Source organism: Apteryx mantelli, chromosome 2, assembly GCF_036417845.1.
Source record: "Apteryx mantelli isolate bAptMan1 chromosome 2, bAptMan1.hap1, whole genome shotgun sequence".
In the NCBI taxonomy this organism is placed as follows: Eukaryota; Metazoa; Chordata; class Aves; order Apterygiformes; family Apterygidae; genus Apteryx; species Apteryx mantelli.
Genome location: NC_089979.1, coordinates 143,095,604 through 143,119,757, shown reverse-complemented (window position 1 = coordinate 143,119,757; position 24,154 = coordinate 143,095,604). Strand labels below are relative to the sequence as shown.

The window sequence follows — 24,154 nt, the reverse complement described above, 5'->3', positions numbered from 1 at the left end:
ACTGCGAGTTAATGCAGTACATGTAAGACTGAAGCTCAGAGGGATATTGCTGTATTCAGACACCCTACATTACACCTACATCACTGAGCCTCATATTTTATATTGGTTGTTTCTAGGTGGTTTCTTGCTTACTGCCTTATATAGTTTCTGAATAGCTCTTCAGAGATGAAGACTCTCTCTCTGCTGATTAACACAAAGCCCACCTGAAAAAGATCCTTAAGTAGAGGGACTTAAGTTGAAACAGAAGACAGAAACCCAGAGGACTGGAATGGCTTTCCCTGGGGTAAACTCTTATACATCATCTTTACAAAATAGGAGGAAAGTATCCATTAACATTATTTGTGAACTAGTGTGCCATAATGTCCCCAAGGTGTTGAATGCAGATATCAGGTTGAAGGATCTGTAGGATGTAAACTGAGTGTTACAAGTTGCAGTTTACGTCAGTTGTTCATGGTCTTGTGCTGATGGTATCTTTCCTTAAATTTGTTTAGCTTAAAGGTGGTAGCGGTGTCATTTTTCCTCACAGCTAGAAAAAGTCTTGCTGCATCAAGGCAACTGTCTTCACGTGGTTTAAACATCTCAGGAAGCTGGAAGGTGTCCAGTTGTGCTGTTTGTTGCTAAAGACATCCGTCTTGATCAGAGTTGGCAAATATATCAGGACTTTGTACCGCTGTCTGCAATAGTATTCTTCAGTGATTGAGTAACACAGTCCATTTGGGAAAATTTCTCAGAGACAAAATTGACAGCTTTTCCCCTCGCCCCATTAATTAAAATTGCAACATTTTGCCTGTCAATATATTCCTTGAAGATAGTGGAAAAATGGAGAGCTGTTTTTTGCCTAAGGGCATATATGATCCAAAAGCAATGAAATTCTGCAGTTGCAGAGAATTTCTGTCCTAAGAGTCTGTCCACTTGTCTGACTGTGGTGTCAGAAAACCGAAACATTTTTCCAACACCTTGTCATCAAGTTTATATATAAATGATCCAAAGACAGTAAACTTTCCCTATTCTCAGTAACTTTTGTGAAGTGTATCAAATTTACAAGCTTCAAGGAAAACCATAACTTGTCCTTAAAAATGTCCTGTTTTTGTTTATCCTGTTGGTCACAGAATAGCTATTAAAGCTGTTTATGACAGTGTAATATACTCCTTACATATGCACTAGAAGATATGTTTTCCCGTGGAGTAAGTTGTAAAAGAATAGGAATAAAATGGGCTGTGGACTATGAAACTGAAGAAAAAAGGAATAATAGTTTTAAAGATTGAGTTGTGAGAGTTTAACTTGTGTTCACCCAGAACTAACCCATGGTGAAAGACCTGCTCAGAGCTGAGTCCTGCCTCCCGCGTTCCTCTTCGACGTTAGCAGTGTTGCTCCTGGCAGCATGGTGGACCTGGGAAGAAGTGATAAAGCTGTGGAAGAGCTGGAGCAGCTGCCCTGGCTCCCACTGAATGAGGGGATGGGGCTCCTGCCTGGCGACCAGGGCTGGGGCTCTGCAGCTGGCAGAGAAGAGGACTGAGGAGGAGACGACCGAGGCTGCAAAGCCGTGGAGGCAGTGGCCAAGGCTAATATTACTCCCCAACTATTCCAGAAACAGGGGGCACTTTAGGGAACTAGTCAGAAATGTGTTCAAAACAAGAAGGCGCTTTATGCAGAGCTTCAGGAATGAGCTGTCACAGGAGGCTGTGGAGGCAGATGGCACTGGGAAGCCCAGAAAGGGGTTAGATGAATTAGCCTCCTGCTACAACTAACCTGTGGCAAAGGGGCTGGGGGACATGGGGCAGAGGGAGGTGGCAAGGGGAGGCCACTGGTGTTAGGGGGACCACCAAAAGGAGCAGGGGGCATCACTTCTTGTTGGTCCTGGGAAAGCAAAGCAGACATCTGTGGTCCTGGCTATAATGGAGGGAAAAACAATTGCCCTACTACCTGTAAGCAGATCACAGATCAGGAAAAAAAAAACACGTCTTGAATGAACATTTTATGGTGGACATGAGTTCTTTCTTCTGGGCCCAGTCCTCCCAAATAATGAATATGCCTGTTTCTTACTAACTCGTGTAGCTCTGGGGCACTTTCAGCTCAGGGAATCTGGATAGGGAAGAAAAAGTCCATAGAGTACACATAAGGAGTGAATGTGCATAAAGAGTGAAATGAAAATTCTATGTTCCCAAATGCAGATTGAGTGAAACTGGGTGGAAAAACCCCAGAGTTAATACAGTTTTGATGCCATCTTCATATACTCTTCTTATTGTATAACCTGGGAGAGGAGTTATGGTCTGCCTCAAATTACTACACTGTAACTCCTCCTATATTATAGTCTCTTCAGAAGTGCCAAGTGCTCTTCAAGAGCCTGCAAAGCTGCCCAGAGATCCCTTGGAAAAAGACAGAGAGCAAGCAAATAAAAGTGTGAGCAGGAGATGCTGCTGCAGAGGCAGCAGAACCACTTTTGGTGAGTCTCTTGACATTCAGTGTTTTAATTAACTCTTGGAAACAAATGGCAAAACAAGAATTTCAGATTAACAATTAGAAGAACTCTCATTACCATTATTTTTTCTAACACTAGTGGTAATATTTGGTGCTGAATCTAGTGGATTTTTGAAGGCAAAGGTGTTGCAAGTAGAGAGGGTAACTATACTTCATAAGAAATATGCAGATGCATCATTCTTAAGCCCTCTCAGTGTCTGGCCAAATGAAACCTCAGAAAGTACGCATTTCTCTTTGTCTAGTCATCTGCTTTTATTCTGTCCATCATGAGGGCTTACTTGTTCATTTGTCTTAAAGGTAGGGGGGAAATTTTTCAACAATTTTTTAAGAATAATTGAGCTCTTGAAGTAATATTTCAAGACCTCAGAAAAAATATTTACTGGTGCAGCGGTGCTGTTTCTCTTTGATAAAAAGAACATTGCATGAATATAAAAGCAGATTTAAGCCTGTTCTGTTGAAATCAAGGTAGTATACTCTGCAGCAACATCCACATGTGGGTGTTCTTGTTGTGTCTGAAACAGAAAACTGTACTGACAATTTAATCATCTCATCCATCTGTTTTTCTACTCACACTATTATATCAGGAGTACTCTGTGTCAGTGGTTCCAAAAATCCTGTCAAGTCTATGAGGGGATATATGTCCTAGGTGTATACAAGAGATCTCTGGAGATTTCAAGAAAAACTCTTGGGATCCTGTGGGAATATTATATCTCACAGGTGTCTGTTATCTGCTTTCAGATGATAGCTGTTAGGTATTTTTCATACTAAATAAAGCTGAAAAGAGCTGCTATAGCAGAATGGGATTTGATGTATTAAGTATTCGTTAGTTAATACAAAGAACTTGTTACTTCTGTTACTTATTTCTTCAAATCTTAGATTTAAGCACTTTTGCTCAGGTGGCATAAAGGGCTTCTAAACACCTCCTAACTTCCAGGCTGTGATTTCCTCATTTTGGATGGCTCCAGAGCCTCTAGGAAAAAAACTAAATTGATTCTTCCACTTCTGCCAGCACAGTCCCCAAAACAGGAGGTCTTGCAACCCAGGAAGGGCATATCAGGGCAGGCAGAGATGGTGTCATGCTCTGCTTCCCTGCGATTCTCAGCTGAGCCTTCATAAGAAGTTGCCAAACTGCTACAGGCTGTGTGACCTAGAGCCAAGAGCTGGAAACCACAGCTGGTTATTTTACTGTGTGCATGTGGCACAGTGCAGCTCCACTGCAGGAATCCCAGAGCCAAGGCTCTGATTCAGTGCAGATATCTGACCTTGTTTTTCCTGCCCCTTCCTATCTGTCCCACCTATTTGGAGAGGTTCCTGCTTTTGCCATGGAGATGATGGCTATTCATGAAGCAGTAACCAAGCTGCCGTAATTTGCAGTCAGGCACATCTGGGGAAACCAGAACTGATTTTAGATTTCCTTGGTATGTCCAGGTACAATTTACATCTTACCTAGCATTATGCAGGCATGTATGGGTCAGCTGGGATGGGAACAACTGCTGTATTCAATGACAGGCTATCCTGTTCATGAAGCAGCACCTTGAATCTTACTTGAGGTGATCTACTTGTGTGGCTCCTGAAAGCAGTACTGCAGCTTTGTGCAGTGTTGCATGCAACTGTTTTGTAATGTCTCTTAACTGGATGTGTTTCCAGCTCCTGACCCAGCTCAGAACTAGCTCCTTCTAGTTGTCTGCAGTATATTGCATTGAACAGTATGGTACAGTACAGTAGGCTTTGCCATGTTCCAGCTAATGCTACTCCCTGCTCTAGCATATGCTAGAGTGAGAATCTACCTGTTCTGCTTTATTTTAATGAAGCTTTGTGTTCCTCTGAGAGATGTGACTTTCCCCTCAAGTGCAGCATTGATATTCAAATCTCTTTTTTCCAAACTGTACTCAGCAAATTGCAATACAGCTGTAAAGCTTGGATCCTCATCTAAACATCTCCAGTGTGTAGAATATTCACATACCGTTTCTTTGGTCGGCTCATTAGGAATAGGAGACCAGGCAAAGAAATTCATCTCCAGAAGCCCAGGTGGGTACGGGCAAAGGGAAGAAGGCTTGGAAGCAATGCTCCTGTTCATATGTTTGAAGTGGGTTTCTTTTCTATGTGCAATTTATTCCAGACATTTTTAGAAAATGTCTGCTTCCTGCTCTGCTGACTTGCTGCTTTCAGGCTGTGCCCATGAAATAAGACTTTATTTTTTATGTGTATTTTCATTTCCTTGCAAAAGCTGCAATACAGGTTTTCCTCCCCTGCTCTCATTTGTATTACTGGTGCTTTTGCCTGACTGCAACTAAAAGTGTTACATAAGGGGTCAAAGCCCTCAGTGGTTCAGCAGCTAACCAGAAGTGCTATCGTGTACTCCCATCTGGTCAGGAACTGACAGAAATTCTCCAAGGAAACTTTTGCCCCCCATGCAGCAAAGCAAGGATTCAAATGGAGAGCTGCTATGACTTTACAGGCTGCTTGGGACACGGGGCTTGCTGGGACGTGGCTCTGCCCCGTTTTCTCTGGTTCAGGAGCTCCCAGGCTTCTAATGAAAACTCTAATTCTTGACTAATTTCAGCCACAATCTCTCTCTCTTGGTAGCATGACTGATAAACTACTCTGCGGTTCTCTTCTTTACCTTACTCTAGCTTTCTTTTTGTGTATTCTTCTCCAAAGCAAAATTCTTCCTGGAATGTGATGGGGCTTGTTCCCACTCCATTTTCAACCCACTTTAAAAAAAGGCAAGTAATTTTGGTGCCTTCTTTGAGACACCCTTCAGAGCAGATGTACCTAGATCTGATTCTGTTGAGAATTTGGCCTGTGGAAATCATACCTCTTTTAAGGCAAATCCAAATCTGGGAACACTGATTGTAGTCATCCAAAGTTGCTAATCACTCCTGAAGAAAAACCCTCCAGGTCTTTCCTAAGACATACATAAATACATTTTCTTGATTCACAAAAGTCAATCATACAAGCATTTTCATTTGCTGTTTATTTTCATAGTAAGGATATTTTAATGTTGGATATTGTGTGTTTTGTAACCAAAGAGATTAAATACTATTTATTGGCTTCCATTACAAGATTTCTGAATAAAAGTAGTTGCTTTTACTTATTTTCATGAAATTATGAGATTCTTTCCATTGCAATAATAGAGATTTGGAGACTATATCCAAAATACTTATTGTATTAACTTTCTGGCATTGTATTAAGAGTTTTCCAAGTTGGTAAATTGATAGCAAATATGTCAATAGAATGTAATTTTCTGTTACCATTTTTGAATGTAACTTTATGCCAAGATATAATTACTTTTGTGTCTAAAACTATTTATTTTGTTCTATTTTATTAGTAAATCTGACAAAACAACTCAAGGAAAAGCACTGGTAGGCCTAGGTTCAGTTTTCTTGAACTTCTTCCATTTGACAGAAAATTTATTTAATGCTCTTCTCTCTTCAATAACACTTAAAACATTGGCAGGTGTTTTGGGGGCTGGAGGGTACTGAACCCAAATCAAAGACAGCAGAACTGCCTGCAGCTTAGCCTGTGACCTGAAATTGATAGTGGTTTGATCTAATGCCGACTGAAAAATTGATATATTACTGTGTTGGCTGCCTGCAGCAGCCAGTAACCTCTGGCAGAAGGAGTGGTAGGCAGCATAGGAATAATAACAATTGTTATAGCCCCTCCAACAACCTTTTTGGTTTCAGTGCTTAGAGCCTGAACTAAATTTGGTCCTTCCAGTCTGTCCCAACTCCTCAGTGAATTTTACTCTGACTGTCAAAGAGGAACATGTTTCACTTAGCCTCAGATTGGCTTTTGGATCTATTTAGAATTTAAGATTGAAACTTCTCAAGATGGAAACCATAGCAAGCTCCAGACAACAAATTAATGAAATGGATAGTTAGGAGGGTCAATCTATGAGACTGAGTCTCAGCCTCTCAGTCCCAACAAATTCTGATTGTTGCAATCATCAGCTTCAGTGACATAAAATTCCCCCTGCCCCATGCTTTACTATTATAGAAACCAATAGTTTTTTATTTGTGAGTCTTACTTTGCAGAGATTGACAGTTGTGATTGTTTTGAATCACAGAACTAAAGACATAATCAAAAGATTTTTAATGCATATGTATTTATTTCTTTTTAGGGAAAAGAGTCAAAATGCCACAATTCAACCTGGACCATGTAGAAATGGCTATTAGGTTGGGAGAGGGAAAAGAGGGAACATTTAAGGTACTTTCATATATTAGCATTAGTCTCATTAGTAACAATTGCTGTTCTCCCTAGATAAGGAGTCTGGACCAAGAAGAGGGTGGAATATATTAGCATACATTAGTATGAAATAGCCAATATACCTGGAGCCCTAAGACACAAATACAATGCAGTTCAATTCATTAAAGAGTATACTTCCCTGACTGAGGCACTGCGAAAAAGAAATGACAGGGGAATTAATTAGGAAGTGACAGATCTTAGAAAACAAAATGTTTCCTTAAAGAGGAAGTGGAATTTGTTAATGAAGTGTTGACCTCATCTGGCACTTCCATAAAACAAATCATGTCAGGTGGAGAGGCAGCCAGCCCCAGCGCGGGGTGGAGAGCTGGCTGGGAGCAAGGCTCTCCTCCCTCTTGCTGCAGAGGCAAAGAGCTCCTTGAAGCCAAAGTACAAGCCAATTACGAACAGCCCCCCAAAGGAAAAAAATACTTGGAGGGTGGCCAGACAGTTATTTTAAACAGAAAATAGCTTCTCTACCTCAAAATATAATTTCAGTCCACCGAACCGCTTTGTTCATTGAGAAGGTATTTGGCTGCTCAGCATCCTAATGCAGATCCAGTCCCCTTTACCTGCTTCGATCTGTTCTCCAAACAGGGCAGGTCCCTGACATTTTATTATATGTTCAGATTTGTTTGGATGCATGTAGGGAACAATATACACGAGGCCTGGATGACATTTGTCCAAAGAGTTAGAGACACACACATTTATATGTAAATATGCATATATTTGTAAGGGAATGTGTCAGATTTCTTGCCTTATATTACTCCTGCACTTTGCAGACTGAATTTTCAGTGTTCTTTCCTCAAAGTGCTCTATACGCAGGCATCCTGGCTGCTACACCAAAAGGCTGTGCTGCCATTCAGAGAGACCTGGACAGGCTGGAGAGCTGGACAGAGAAGAACCTCATGAAGTTCAACAGTCAAGTGCAGAGTTCTGCACCTAGGGAGGAATAACCCCATGCACCAGTACAGGTTGGGGGTTGACCTGCTGGAAAGCAGCTCTGCCAAGAAGGACCTGGGAGTGCTGGTGGACACCAAGTTAAGCATGAGGCAGCAATGTGCCCCTGTGGCCAAGAAGGCCAATGGTATCCTGGGCTGCATCAGAAAGAGTGTTGCCAGCAGGTCGAGGGAAGTGATTCTCCCCCTCTACTCAGCCCTGGTGAGGCCACATCTGGAGTACTGCGTCCAGTTCTGGGCTCCCCAGTACAAGAGGGATGTGGCACTACTGGAGCAAGTCCAGCGAAGGGCTACAAAGATGATTAGGGGACTGGAGCATCTCTCTTATGAGGAAAGGCTGAGAGAGCTGGGCCTGTTTAGCTTGGAGAAGAGAAGATGGAGAGGGGACCTTATCAACGTGTACAAGTATCTGAAGGGAGGGTGTCAAGAGGATGGAACCAGACTCTTTTCAGTGGTGCCCAGTGACAGGACGCGAGGCAACGGGCACAAACTGAAACACAGGCAGTTCCATCTGAACATGAGGAAAAACTTCTTCACTGTGAGGGTGACAGAGCACTGGCACAGGTTGCCCCGAGAGGTTGTGGAGTCTCCTTCTCTGGAGATATTCAAAGCCCGCCTGGAGGCAATCCTGTGCAACGTGCTCTAGGTGACCCTGCTTGAGCAGGGGGACTGGACTAGATGATTTCCAGAGGTCCCTTCCAACCCTAACCATTCTGTGATTCTGTGATTCTGTGATCCCCCCCTAACTCAATGGCCCTGTGTAATTTCGGCACTGTATTATAGTACAGTGAGTGAAAATAGAGGCTCTGTGAGCAGAACGTGCACTCTTTTGGGGGAAAGACTACCATTTTACTTTTGAGTTACTGTGCCCAGGTAACAGTGTTTCTAGTCACTGTGTAGGATCTAGTGGCAACAAAAATATTTAAATAATAGATAATCATAAAAGAGACTATGATTCCCCTCATCATAGCCCAGATGGAATCTGAAGGATAAAGAAAAGCAATAAAGGATGTTGTCATCCTCATTTTTGAAAGGGGTAAAGCAAATTTCATAATTTCCTGTTCTTACATCATCAGTAAAAAAAACAGAAACCATGCAGTTAGATGAAAGGCAGCAGGGATAATGCTGTTGAAGAAGTTCGGATGTATTGAAGTGTTTTCTGGATTATTTACAGATACTTCTGACTCAAACAAAATAAAAACAGATTAACGCAAACTTTGTCAGCACCATTTTCATGTAGCCAAAAAATCTACAGAGAGCACTGATGCAAGTGGGATTTGAAGGCTCTCCTGTCTGGCTTCTTGAATGGGAAACAGTCTTCCTTCGGAGCCTATATGTTTTCAAAGGCAAATAAATTCAAATAAGTGATAATTCCTGTATGTCCAATTACAGTCAGATTGTCAGAAATTGAACTGTGACTCAGTTCTCAGGTTTAGGCAGATCGTTTACGTCTGGGATGGGTAAGAAAGTCTCTGCATTGTGTAGTAAAGTGGTAGTGATGCTCCTTTTAAGAGTCCCTGCCAAGCCCATGAAAGGAAGTTACACAAAGAAATTGGCACACTGCTGCTCATACCATGGCACACATTTTATAGTGAGAAAAGGTGCTTGTGTTAGAAAGTTTCTTTCTAGTTTTGTGGTGATGTAATTAACAGGGTGAAAAACATCTTTGGAGAGAAGAACACGTGTTTGCATTGCTCTCAGATCTACAGTGCGGGCCAGTGGCAGCAGAAACACCTCATAGCACAGGAGAATTTGACGTATGGCTCCAGCTGTTTGTTTTTCGCATATTGTAATCTTAATCTGCATTGTTTGGGCTGTGAGGGAACAATCTTGCCTTTTTCCATTTGCCCCAGAACCAAATAACACCAGAACAATCACCAAGGAAGGAAAAAACCCCCCAAACTTCTCTGAGGGCTGTGAGAACCTGAAACCAGAACCAAGTCAATAGGAAAAGACAATTCATCTGCTATCCATACTTTCTTTCAGCATCAGAAAAAAATGAAGTGATTAGGAAGACAATGCCAGTTTTTTGAAAGATGGAGATATTCATGAAGCAATCAAAAATTATGCTGTAAGAAAATGTGTGCAAAGCCTGATTCTGGTATGGCTTTTATGTTTTGGGTTCCTTGCAAAAAATACAACCTGAACATCTGTATTCTACCACTGTATCCCACCACAGCTCCTTTTTAATCCCAGTTACTTCTTAGTACCAATTGTAACATTGTATTCTGTTTATTGTAGTTTCCATTTTGGAAATCAGGCCTTAATATTTCAGCTGCTTCTAATTTGACCACACTGAAACTTGGCTTTACTATTTACTCAAACTCATTTCCCAAGGAATTCAATAAGCTGTGTTTTTCGAAATGCAATAAAAATAGCAAACCTCTGTTGATTTCAGATATATTTTCCAAGGTGCTACATCCAACACACCTTGGTTTTGAGAAAATAGAAATGTGCAGGCAGATCAACCTTGGTCCTTGTCTATTCTGAATTACTAACAGCTAATACAGCAATGGTGGACACAGAGTCCAAAACCAAAGAAAGCTGATGAATATTCACTAGGACTTTTACTGCTATGCTTTTTGTCAGTGAAGCACAAAACAGCACTTGGGATGAGAAGTAGAATGTGCCAATGTGTGAGAAAGGCAAAATGATGGTGGCTTTCCAGCACGAACTAGTGGGAATTTTTCATGACTTTCAAGGCTTTCATGATAGGGAACATCTTGGGCTTTGAGGAGAACTGAAGCAGCTGTTTGGGGACAGAAGAAAAGAGCTGTAGTCATGAAAGAGAGAAGCATCTGGTATGAATCCATCCTGCTATGTCTGTGGTGGCTTATTTTAAGCTTAGACTTGCTTGTATTCCGTTCATTACTTCTACATTGTTAAGGATTGGGGTCTTGCTTTGGAGATACACTGACATAATGCTGATAATCTTTTTCATGCTGTGTCATGGGACGCTGTGAAAATGGAGGAATAGGAGTACTGATATTTGACCTACCAGGGTCAGTGGGATTATTTTCTAAGATAGACCTAGTCTTTGAATGAGGGAATTCATAGCACCAAAATGTCTTTGAAGAACTAGGCTTTCATTATCGCTATATCGTGTAAAAGACTTCATGCAAATTCTGCACATCTCTGTCAAACAGTCTGAACACAAAGCACTCTTGATCTATTATCACGGTATCCATTTGAGCAAAACCAACCTGGGTTCTTGGGCTTTGTCTTACCGAGGACTGATGACATTCACACATACTGTAGGGATGTGTTGCCTCTGTCTGTTTTGTCCTTTTGCCAAAGAGATATATTCATTCAGTTACCGTGACACTAAGGAGATGTTAACATTCTTGGCGACTTTATCACTGATAGTACCCACAGAGATTTTGTGTTGTCTAGTTGCCCAGAAAGAGGCATTTTTTACAGTCGAATCTGGGAACATCAGGCAAAGGGTTGCTAACAGAACAAGCAGATAATACTATATGTATTGCATGCATTTGATGGTATGCTCATTGTTTTCATTTACTTAGAGAATAGATGTGACTAATTCAGGGAGTAGGGTTCAGATCTCTCAACTACATGAAGTGCCTAAAAATGTATGTATGTGCAACTTAGCCAGGCCTTTCTTGGCACCAGCCGCACCCCAGACTATCAGCAGCCTTTTAGCAAAGTATTTGTTGGAGCACTGAGTAAAGTACAAGAGCTGGATCCCTTCCCTGCTTGGCAGGGTTTGAAGTAACATCACTTGAGTCCCAGTCAGATGACTGGCACTATAGGGGTAGCATCTATGTGGGTATCTTGTATTATACATGTCTGTTTTCATGTGTGTGTGTGCATAGTCTCTAAAACACAGCACACTAGAGGATTCACGAAGGCAGACAGGGCTCTCTCAGTAACAATTACCTCTAATTCTTCAGAATGTTTTAAATATTTTGAAATATTCACTAACCAAATGAAAATAAATCCGTAGTTTTGGAGACCTAACGTGCTATTGGAAGAAAGGAGATTTTGATACAAAATTCCTGTCAGAGAGTAGGAAGGCAGGTCAGTCACTCTACATGTAACTTTTCTAGAATATGCAGTTTAGGAGAAGGAAGAAAAGAGAAGGAAGAAAAGAGGAGGAAGGAAAGAAGGGAGGGAGGGAGGGAGGGAGGAAGAGCTTTTCCCCACTGGACCTTTGGCATGCTCTGCAAATGCTGAGCCAACTGTCACAGGTATGGCATGTTTGCCTATCCAGGAGCATTTAAATAGCATATGTTCTGAGTGTGATCAGAACTTTGAGGCAGTTTTGGATGTATCTAGAATAAAATGATTTCACTGCCTGGAGTTTTTTTTCAAGAATATGTGCTTAGGGGAAAAGTCTAAATTTTCAGTGGAGGAACTTAAATCTTTTGATGGCAGTTTCAGTGGAATCAGTGATGCTAGCACTTCATCTGCAATATTTTTCTCAGGAACACACAGTAAGTCTACGGCAGGGCCATGACCTGAACCTAGGTCTGCTAAAAGTCCAGTGTCTTAACCACAGGTTCTTGCTTGATTTTTCAGATATTTCTGGGACCTTTAATGGCATTGTGCTACTAGTTCATAGCTGGGTTTCTCAGAGACTTTAAGAATGATCTTGACAGGGTGAGTCAAACCTTGATCTGACTGTTTAAGAAAAACACCAACTGTTTGGTATCCATTTGTATCTGACTACCCTAACCTTACTGGGACCCTAAAGGAAGAAGACATCCCAATGGTTTTAAGATGAGTCAGACTTTTCTTTAATTGCAAAAATAGAAGCCTCTCACAAAGCCAGAATATCCCAAACACTCAGTTCTACACCAAAGAAATGGCATGTAAAACACTCTCGTGCAACACTTAAAACTTTAAGAGGACTACAGACCGACACAATTATAATGCAGCCAGCTCAGCCTGGATCTTGCCAGGAACCCCTTGATCTGAGGGCTAGAGCAGACCAGGCTTTCCGAAAACACCTTCAGGGCTAGCTCTTCCCGTACCATCTGTGATAGAAAATCTTATCAGAGCCTGGCTTAACTTCTGTGTTGTTCCCTCAAATATTGCCCTCTGTGCAATCTCCCCAGTTCTGGGGGATGCCCTAAGAGGAGGACAGCAGCACCTACTCATCGGCGGTCTCTCTGGGCGACATGGGTGTTGTGTGGGGCAGCACCAAGCATCTCTGCTCCAATGTGTCGGTAATGATTAATGTTCGTGAAATGGGAGCTGTAAAGAGTGAAATCCTGGTTTTCACAGGACTCCAGCAGCTGTTCCTTTCGATTTCAGTAAGGTCAAGATTTCACTCAGATCTTCAGTCAATGTTTCTTTATAAAAAGATTTTCTACATAATCTATTGGTGAATTATTTACATCAAGTTTCAGCTTATATACAGCACACAATGCAAAAGAACAATTAGTTTACACTCAGAAATACACATTTCCTAGTATAGAAAATCATCAGGGTTTTTTATGGCATAAAAACACACTAAGCAGTAAATGTTAAAGTAGACATGAGTTCTCTGGCTTATGTGAAAACAAAGGGATAATTCAGTTAAAATTGTGTTTTCATTCATATTAGTCATAAATAATGAATTTGTGGCTTTTGACTGTCCCTCAGATTACCAGCACAGAAGGTCTTGCTGAATTTTCAAGCCTCTTCAATTTTGTGGACCATGTATTTGAGCATAATGCAACTGAACTTGATTGCATCAAACTTCCCTGTCACGAACAGAGTGAAATTTTATCTAGATATGAACCTTAAAAAAAAATTCTAGAAAACTTTTCATATGCATGAGGAATCATTTAAAATGTGTTCAGATTTTATTGTACGTGTTTTGATTTCTGAAGGTCTATTGCTAATTTACAAAGATTGTATGTGATAAGCATAAAATATTGTTGATACTTCTTTTTCCTGATTGCATTCATTTATTTTGCCTAAGTGCATTGTTAGCAACTGATACACCATTCTGTGCTTGAGATTTTGAGTATTCATGCAGTGTAATGTAAGTGAACTTTATGGCTGAAGAGACCTTTGTTTACAGTACTTTCGCATAAAGAAGAACTGTTATACCGTTAATCCTATCTGGCCTATAGCTAGAAAGGGGAAACATTCTCCTTATTTTTGGCCTTTTTCCCAAACCTCACTAGTCATGACAGACAGTTCATCATGTGGGTAGTAACAATTGTGCAGGTGATGGTGAATCTGCACTGATTCATTATCCTTCCACATCCTTACTAATTCTGACTTACTAAAGAGTATTTCATTGTTACAGGAGAAGAACAAAATGCAAAATCCCTCCTTTCAGAAATGAAGGCTGCAATATGGACTGTATTTACTTTTTGTGTTGGAAATACTCATATTAAAATTCTTGTGAATGCTATGAATTGTTGCCTCTTCAAAGCTACAGCATATGCCAGAACAGTACCTCCCTTCAGTTGCTGGCTAGCCAATTGTGAGAATGATGGCTAAGTCCTTGGGAGTTAAATATTTGCAAGAGCTCATAAAATAAAAACCCTGTAATATAGTATAATTCAATAAGTAAAACTTTTCTTCAGCTATGTCCTGTTCATTTCTTGTGGGCCTGAACTTGATAGACCTGCCCGCACAATAATTAGCAACAAAGATGTGTGCTCTCACAACTCACAGAGCTATGCTCATTACAGGCAGATATTCTCTGTTCTCCCCTGTGGAAGCCGATACTGGTGATGCTTTCTCTAAAGCCAGAGATATGGTAACCTTTTTCTTATTTTGCAGATTGCTTAAATTTGCACAGAGCTCTCACTGCCAGGCCCTTCTCAGAAGGAACATTAATCATGATGTTATTTATTCATGTAGCATTTACTAGCTACTACAAACACACATGTGTGCACACACACACAAACACACTGGGAGAAGTTCATCCCCTTGCAGTGGTTGGTGAGAAGAGCTGTACATCTCCCTTCTCTCAGAAGCGCGTGCCCGTGCACGTGCACTGAGATATGTTGGCCTTGTATGTTCAAAGCTAAAGTAATAACTGGGAGATAAGGGAGGATATTACAGTACCAAAAAAATGTCACTTCATAGGTTTTTCTACATAGTCAGCATGACCTGGGGAGGGACTTTTTTGTCCTTTTTATTTTGATATTCCAGCAGTTGTTATGTGCCAAGTGCTCAGTGTAAAACAACTGTTAGTCTCTACCTATAAATATGACATTGAAAAATGTATATTAATAGTCACGTAATTTATGAAGTCTGTCAAATATATCTAACACACATACATATACTGCAAATGGGGATCAGATATTTCACTACAAAAAACAGGGAAATATGAAAAATAGCATGTTATTACCATAAACAGTCTATAGGTAGAATAATGCTGATAAATTTTGATCTTTTATGTTAAATGCTCAGATGATACTATATTTTACCAAGTCTTTTCAATGTTGCTAGATATTTAGAAAATCTCTAAACTAAGCAGAGAGAAATCCTGCCCTTAGCTACATCGCTGAAGTCAGCGGGAATTACCACTGTGTAACCCAGGGTGTTGTGAACTAAGAGGTTTTTGATACCGAGGAGCTGTCTGATCTCAGGTCAGTCTTTTTCACAATAATAGTTTTTATGCTGGTGATATAAAGGAGGTTACCTATTGGAGATCAGACATAAAGCTGGGAAAAAAATTATTTCTGCTTCACTCCTGATGGGCCCCTTTCAGCAGCTCAGTGTTGCTGTACCAGGTAGGGGAATGCAGTGTAACAAACGTCTCTCGGCCCAGTTATTCCCACTATGAATCTATCTGTCTGGTGCGGGAGTGGGCAGACAGGTGACACTGATTGCCTGCACTCAGCACAGGGGCCCCAGAAAATGCCCTGGGAAAATATTAAAGTAGTTTAAGGAGGCTATATGCCTTCTCTGCCCCACAGTGTCTCCCACTCATGATTTAAGCTGGGTGCATTTTGGACAGACTATGGGTCACTCTCCATCTGAACAAGAGTTCTTTCATATATCATTTATATAAGATTATAGTAAATACATATGCATGATACCTAGAATTTTCAGAAGATATTTGGCTTTTTGTCCCTTTTATCTAATGTTCAGCTTCTCAAGAGGTTCTAGATGTTATTTCAGCTGACAAAACACCTGTTACGTTCAACAGGATTACATTCTGTTATAATGGGAAAGGTGACATTATTCTACTTCTAAAGATAACTGGTCTGTGCACTCAAAATTTTATCCCTGATTTAGTTTTAAATATGCACCTCCCATTTATATTTGTTTTTAAACAACATGAGCCAAATGTCTCAATTCCATGAACTGATTTGGTCTAAAACACACACTCTCCAGTCTGAAATGTGGCAAGTACATTCTGAATTAACAGCACGTCACTGGAAGATGCAAACTGTAAAGGAGAAATGTTCCTTATGAAAATGCATAGAATGCACAGATTGGAGAGCAAACACTTCATGTAGGGGCATTACTGTGGTGGAGAGAAATGATGAGGGCAGAGGAGAGAAGGAGCTGTATCCCCTTGCAAGTGTTTATGCAAACTAAGAGCACCAGAGCCTAGTAATGGAGAGGTCACGTCTAGTCACACTGCTACATTTAACGCATCACGCACTGTAACCTGCTGCACTCACTTCTTAAAGTTATATTTACTTGTACTGAGAGAAAAGGAACCAGATTCTTAAAATTCTTGTAGCTATCTGATACCTTTTAAAAATTAACCTTTTGGGTTTTTTTTGATTGCCTTGAGAGAACTTGGATTATGAAGAAAATCCCAAACATTGATTCTGTGCTCACAGATGATATATAATGGGAGTTAAAGACCTTCCTCTCCCACAGTGCCCACCTCAGCTGTTATGAAATCATAGAAAAAAAGTCTTGACAGGAGCTTTGCAGGTCATCTGTATGGTCCCTCTGCAGATAGGCAGAAATCATCCCTAACACTATTCCTGAACATCCAGCTAGGGAGATTCATAGCTCTATCCTTACTGTTGGCATGTTTTTCCTATTGTCCAACCTAAACCTTCCTTGCTACATTTTAAGTCTGTTAATTCTTGTACTTCTTCCATGAACACGGAAGTTCATGACTGTCATTTCCATTCTTGAAGAGGGTTACTATACATTTTGGGGGGGATTTTTTTTCCCTTGGACTAAACAATTCCAGCTCTTCCACTCTTTTTCCTTACAAATCCTGTATTCTAGACCTTGGACTGGTCTCACTGCTGTCCTCTGGGCTCTCTGTGCTTTGTCCACCTCTTTTGGGAGGAAGAACAGTCGATTAAGCATCCCAGTCAAGGACTTAACCATTGCCACAGAGAGTTGCAGGATTGTTTCAGGAGTCTCTAATACAACACTATAGTTACACAGCTCACCTATATGCTTTCTTTTTCTGCAGCAATGTAACATGCTCAATAATGATAACCTTCTCACCCACTTAATTTAAACAACTAAATCTATAAGCAACTGTTCTTTTTTAGACTGAGAGGAATGTACTGATCTTTATTTGAAACATTGAGAAATACTTTTTTTTTTTTAATTTTCTCAGTGATGGTCTGAGTACTCAACCAAAGGGATGCTTAAATGTAGATCTGGTATTCATCTGGAACTACCTGCAAAATACTGTGCTGCACAGGAACATCTGGAGCTCATGAAAAAGGGATGCTTTTAAATTAATCATTAAAGGTACCTTAATTACTAGCTCTCCTAAGAACTAGAGTTGTCAAAAAAGCATAACTCTGGCACCATACTTAATCTCAGGGTCATTCAGGGACTTAAATTTCTCTAGATAATTGACTAAGAAGCCGATCATGTGCCTCCCTCTGGAGGTGGTACTTTAGCTTGAGGTCTGACTTTCCCTCACTGAGGGTCTCTGACATTTGCTGCATATAATTCACGCTTTCATTTTGCCAAGTCCCTCTGAAATGGGTGTTGTGTTCCTGGGACAACGACAGCAGCACATTACAATGGCCCATCTGTCCCTGGAACTTAAAATTCCCAGTTTGCCACTACCATTTGCTACAAAATTGATTTTGGTGTGGCTAGCAGCGGGTGCAGAGAGCATGCACAGTTTGGCTCAGGCTCCCCACGCAAAGGTCTCCTGTGCAATCCTCCTTGCTGCCAGAGGGCAGACAGACCACAGTCCTATGCTGAGCAGAGCCTCATTGGCTTGTGGTCAATTATTGTTTCCAAGCAAAAAAGTTTAAGGTTACAAATGCTCCTATTACTGAGCAATAATCAAAAATATATACATATTTAGCTTCATGAAGACACATCTGACTTTTAGAATTCAAACACTGGAAATGCAGACACCTTCACATTGTTAGTGTTTAGGATTTGTATCTTTGAAAAAATGGCTTGGATTTTGTTTGCTAAGATTGGCAAGGGATGGAGGAGGCTCTGGAAAAAGGGGATAGAAATTCACCACATTTGCATGGTTGGTTTTATCCCCAAATGAAGTTATGTTGCTATATTATAAACGCAAGAGCATTTTGTAATGGAAATGCTGGCAGACTTTTAATTAAGGTAGTATTATTGCTAAGAATTTTAATACAGAAAAAACAGTCTGTTCTGCCTTTGTTGATGTTTTATTTCAGCTAAAACATATTTATTAAGTAAATTAAATGAAAAAAACAAGGCTTAATTTCAGCACCCCATGTCACCAGAGGTCTTTTCATTTGTGCTGAGTTTCTGTACTTGATAAAAAAGAACAGCCAGAGCCTTCCTGATAAATTTAGTTGTTCAAACAAAGGAACAAAACCCCTTCTGCCAGAGCCAATGTTCACTAAACTGGATTTTCATGTGTTGGGTGTGGTGTAGATACTACAGAGCTGATTAATGTAAGGTTTGTTTCCTTTGAAAATGCTCCCTTCCTGCTTTTTGGTATACTGATACCTGAACTGTGCATTTCTAAGGAATGGAGACAAAGAAGCTGCTGTTCTTGTGATATGTATTTGAGACAAATTTTCTAATGCTAAGACATTGTAATTATTCAGGTCATATCAGCATTCTCAGTATTACTGTCATTAGTGTATGGTGCTATTTATAAAGCAGAGAAGTGCAATTTACCTCATGTGTGCAATGACAACTTTTCAAACCATTTTGATATGAAGAAAAATAGCATTTTCCATTGGAAAAATATTTTGATTAGAAATTAACAAAAGCTCTAAAACCGCAGCCTTTTCTTCAAAGCCCCAGGACAATGCTAGCAGTGAATTCAGCATGTGAATTTTCTAGTGGCTCTGAATCGTTATCACAATTATGGCAAAGACTGCCATAACCATGCAGTGTTTCTGTCACCTGAAGCTAAAACCAAGATCCCCAAACCAAGCTCCTGAACTTGGCATTTCAGAACATTCTACCAAATAGAGCAAGAAAAAAAAGAAATCAGCGAATGAAGAAAACAACCACGATAATGGCAAAGCACATCAATTTTGTACATCCATGTGAACATAATAGAGTGCAAAACAACCTGTACTTATATGTACATGATGATTATTAAACTTTCTGTATTATGCACACTTCCTTTACAATCAGCTCATTTGTGTCTTTAGAAATTAAGAATGCCTTCTGGTGCTCTCCTGGGAAGCACAGCGTGCCTCAAAATTATTCAGAAATACAATATTCATAGTAGAGCTGCCTTATTGTCTTTAGCTACTAAATCTTCCATTTCCTGTTGTTCACTGGCAAAAATAGAAATAGCAATATGCAAAATACTGTTGTCTGAAAAAATAACTGCCTTAATATTCCTTGAAGTCTGAAAAATAGGCATGTGGTTTGAATGAGTACACAGGATTGTGTTTTCCTGTAAATATTCCACTAGATTGATCATGCTGTGGATTGCACCGTCAGTGGGCAGTTAGTTCTTTTTCCCGTACTCTTGTTCGATTGTCGCAGCATTGGCAACTCACTCTCCAAAATGGGGAGAAAGCTTCAGTGATGCGCAGCAGCGAGGTGTGTGCCTCCGCAGCACAAACGTCCTCACTGTGAGGTATTGCCTCCTGTACCTGGAGGGGGAATTCAGGTCCCTCTGCCAACACTGGGTTACACCTTTCCCTCACAAGCTCATTCCTCAAAGGGACTTTTCTAGTTAGATGATGACTCATGTATGTGGATATGTACAGCAGACCTCCATTTAAAATTTACTGATAACTGGTAAAGCTTAGGGTTTAACAGTGAAGGAAAAATGAAGCCCAGCTGAACACAGTATTTAAAATTGTCTCCAGCTTTCAAGGTCTACACCAAACTGTATTGCAGAAGTTGTACCTAAATACTGAAGAGAGTTGCCCAACACTCATCTAAGTCAACAGGTATTTGCCTGATAATTTTAATGGAATCTGAAGATTTATGGTAGGATTTACTTTAGCAGTTTATGCTGTGGAATATAAAGTCTGTCCTGCAGCCCTTCTTTGACAGAGCATGACCAGCAGGATTACGGCCTCTATTTGTAATCTTTAAAGTTTAAATTTAGCTCAAGCATTTTATTTCAGATTTTCTTTTCTCTTTTGCTGTTTGTCAAGATCTGAATTTAAGACTATTCTAACTAATTTAAGTACCTTATGCAGTGCTAAGGAGAAAAAAACATTATGAATGGAATCTCAGCAAGTAAGTAAAGGAAAGAGAGAAAAGTTTACACCTGTGAAAGAATTCCCACGTTAATTGAATTGCAGCTTAAGAGCTAAATTTCCTATTTCTTCCTTCTCTTCTTATTCACCTGCCATATAGGTTGGTATTTTAACAGCTCCCAGTTCAGGGCTGCTATCTAGCAGCTGCCTTCTCCTCTCACTATATTTCCCTGTTTGGGCTGGGGTTGAAGCATCAGATGTAAGTGGATGAGCAGGGAGAAAGAGGGGGATGGATAACTTTCCAGCTTCCTTCAAAGGTAAAGGCTGTGATGCATACCTTGACATTGCTAGCATTTGAAATATCCCATGCTTGTCTAAAACAAAGGCAAAGGAGTGGGAGATCTGTAGGAAAAGTCTTTCAGAGAGATGAATGACATATTCATTGAAAGTTTTATGAACAAAACTCTCTAGCAGTCATGGGTGTTCAAAACTTCCTTGGCACTGGCCATTCTGCTTGCAGATTCTTAACATTTAGCTTTATGTGGGACATTCATCTATTCCTTTAGTGATTTGTAGAACTTGTGCAGTGACAGTACTGTAACTCCTACCTGCAAATCAACTTCTCCCTGGCCCTATTTCTGTCTCAGTAATCATACAGAGACTAATGATGCTTTGAATGTGTGATAAAAGGTGCTTATTACTTGCAAGACTGTACATTCACCATGTTTTCCTGATGACAGACTCACACATGACAGTGTTATCTTAAGCTGTCAGGGACTCACAGCAGCATCCAGATTCTAAAAATAGATATTTCTTGTGCTGTGACATTATTTTCTTATTTCTTACCTGGGATTCTTTACTGCCATGGCTATAATTTTATTAGAGGCAAACACTCATCTAGCATTCATCTCAGAATGGCTATTAAAGAAAATCATCATTTCCAAACAAATTTCACCGTTTATTTGGAGTGAAATAATTGTGCCTTAATGATGAAGTTTCTGGGCAGAGTAATAGGGTGACAGTTTTTCCTATAAACAGACACTCTTAAGGAACTACCAAATGTTAAATAAAAACTATTTTGAGATGTCTTCAGGACTTTTGTGAAGCAGTTTAAAGAACTGGTATGTTTCTGTAATGATGATTGAGAATTTGTTATGTGACTATTAATTTACCTCCATTTGCTTTATGCACCTGATAATGGGATGGTAATATTTTGGGTATCCTTTGGAAATCATCAAGATTTGAATACTTTAGAGTGAATCTTTTTTGTCTTGCAAAGTACAAATTTTTTTAAGATGGCATCAAGCTCGTTAAAAGGCGAAAAGGAAAGGATTCCAAGCCAGTTACTTCTTGTGAAAGCTGATAGTTCAAAATCTAGGGTTGAAGAAAAGTACCTAAAGCAAAAAGTGCTAAAAGTTTCTGAATGCCATGTACTGGTTCTTTCTTTCCTATTTGCTATGGGCCACCTGACACTGTTCTTTCTGTTGTATCGTCACTTCATATGGCTGGTACCAGAAAGTGTGGAAATTATGTAGCCTGGGGAGCAGTTCCATGTTGAGTCCCTGCTGCAGCACGTAGGATGGACTGCTGTTCCCACCTCTGCATCAGACTCTCTCTATGTCATCCCTGGAAAAGGCTGATGTGGCTTGAATAATGTGTCTTGTTATCTGGTCATGCCCTCTCCCACCATGGTTTGGATTTCCACACTTCCACCCTTCTCCCCACTTTGTTCACAAGCAGAATGTGAAATGATGAGTTTGCAATGGTTGCTGCTGAGCTAGGCAGACGTCTCTCCAGATTTTAATGCAACGAGTTCAGAGTCATCTATGTATCTTCCATTTAACTGTTCGTTGTTGGAATCATGATGGTACAAGTAAACGGGGACCTCTGTGATTGATGTTGCCGTGTAGGAGGTAGATCGCGTGGAACAGTGCTCTCGGCGCCTTTGGCCCCACTGGGTTTTATACTGTGTCCACTGTCTTTTCAAAGCTCCTTGTACCTGTTAAAGAAATGCATAGTTAGGGTGAGGCATAATTGTAACTCCTAAAACTGCAGTTAAGCCAGTTCTGTTTGCTGCAGTGACACCTGGCCTGTGCTTTGCTAAGCCATCGGTTGCAAGCTCCAGGACCAATCCCATCAGGTTCAATCTGTCTCTCTCCTCCCCTTTCCCCCCAGCTCCAGAAGCAGGAGTAGCACAGTTATTCAGCTCTCTGCCATAGGTCCCTTCCTGTCTACCCTATGGCAGCAACCAGATTTTCTGCAATTGTTGATGCATGCAAAGAGAGGGTATGGGCTAGCTATTCCTGTAAGAGGTAAATGTGAGATAGACTGCTGTACAGGAATGCAGTAGGATGCTGCTGTGGAAGGAGGGAGGGATGGAGATTAAAACTCAACTGATGTTGCAGCTGGATCCTTGCCCCTGGAATGGCTTATGAACCTCTGTCTTGAAGAAACTTAACCTTGAGTAAAACTAGCCATGAATGGCAGAACATAAGTACACTTTACAGACTTGCCAGCACTACTTTTGTACAGAGAAAGAGTTGGAGGATTAGTGCAGATGAACAGGGATTGTGTCCTGGTAATTTATGAACAGGTTTTGGTAGTTCTGTGCTGGCAAAAAGTTAGCCTTGGTCATAGCCCTCTGCATAGCAGAGAATTTCAACCTTTGGACATTCATCTTCTGGGAAGAAGTCTTTTATTCAACATGTACATTAAGCATGATGTTTTATACGGAGCTAGGATATGATTTAAGCTATTGAGTTGTGCCAGGGAATAAGAGCCCCTTCTCAGGTTGCGTGTTCAGGTGTGCTGGAACCTGCTAGCTCTTTCCCAAAGGAAGCGTTCAGACATGAGCAAGGGGTGGGCAAACCCTGGCTCCGCACCTTCAGTTTCGCTATGCTAGCCAAGAAAATGTAAGAACAGGAGTAGTTTGCCATAATAATCTGCTGTAAATTACTTCCTCCAGAGGAAGGGAGAAGCAGGTGAGGTGCTGGGACTTACAGGAGTGTCCTGGAGTTACAGTACTCCTGCTGAGGTGGGTGTTGTATGTCACTTTTTGCTCAGGGAGTTTGCTCAGCAGCCACTCTCTAAGCTTTATGAAGAAAGGTATCTTTGATTCACATAGAAGAGTTTGAATGACTTTAATATTTCCCATGTCTCCACAATTCTAATCACTCTATTAATATGTATATAGTAAAATGCTATCTACTCACCACCCACAGCTGCCTGCAAGAAAGCTGTTTCATGTCACATAAGGACAAGGCTTCATAAGGAATTGCTATAAATCTGAGATGCTTACTGAGTGTGCAGTGGGACTATGCAGCATGCCAAGAATGGATATTTCATTTGCTTAAGCTTTTTATTTTCATGCCAATGAGCAAGCCAAGGTATGAGGACTGATGCTATAAATCCTTACTCATGCAAGTAGTTGCACTGACTTCAGTATGACTACTTTTTTGAGTAAACAGTCGTTTGCTGGACTAGTCATTTAAAACTCACTGAAAACTATATCCATGCCCAATTTTCAATACTAGCTGTTTTTTGCTATCATTTTCTCAAGACAATGTAGTTAGAGTTCGTTTCATCTAGAAGAATGTGTTGCTATTCACCTTCTCATAGCAGATAAAGAAAAGAAACCAAATAGCTGAATGTAGGTTAATTAGATATCAAGCACAGAAAAGGCATACGGTTACAATGGAACTTTAATTACCAGTGCTGTGAACAAAGCTTCCTATGCTAATGTCGAGACTGAAAGTTAAATGGCTGCATGTGGGGATGTTTCATGTCACACCATCGCCAAAATTTATTAGTGAGAAAGAATTACTGCATGAAGGAATGACACAGTTATAGTACATTATAGGGAAGCATTATGCATAAGGCAAATCTTGCATGGATTTTAGTCACTTAAAAATTGTTTTTTGACATGATAGTGTTTCACAT

At 40.4% G+C, this 24,154-nt stretch overlaps 1 protein-coding gene across 3 annotated transcripts in view; it reads right to left on the bottom strand.

Annotated features, from left to right (window-relative positions):
* Positions 1-19,063: 19,063 nt before the first annotated feature.
* Positions 19,064-24,154, bottom strand: part of CALCR (calcitonin receptor) — a 176,235-nt gene continuing 171,144 nt past the window's right edge. For all 3 annotated transcript variants that reach the window (XM_067291682.1, XM_067291683.1, XM_067291684.1), the window contains one exon: positions 19,064-22,214. In XM_067291682.1, the coding sequence (XP_067147783.1) occupies positions 21,993-22,214 (222 nt within the window). In that variant the 3' untranslated portion in view covers positions 19,064-21,992. The remainder of the gene's footprint in view (positions 22,215-24,154) is intronic.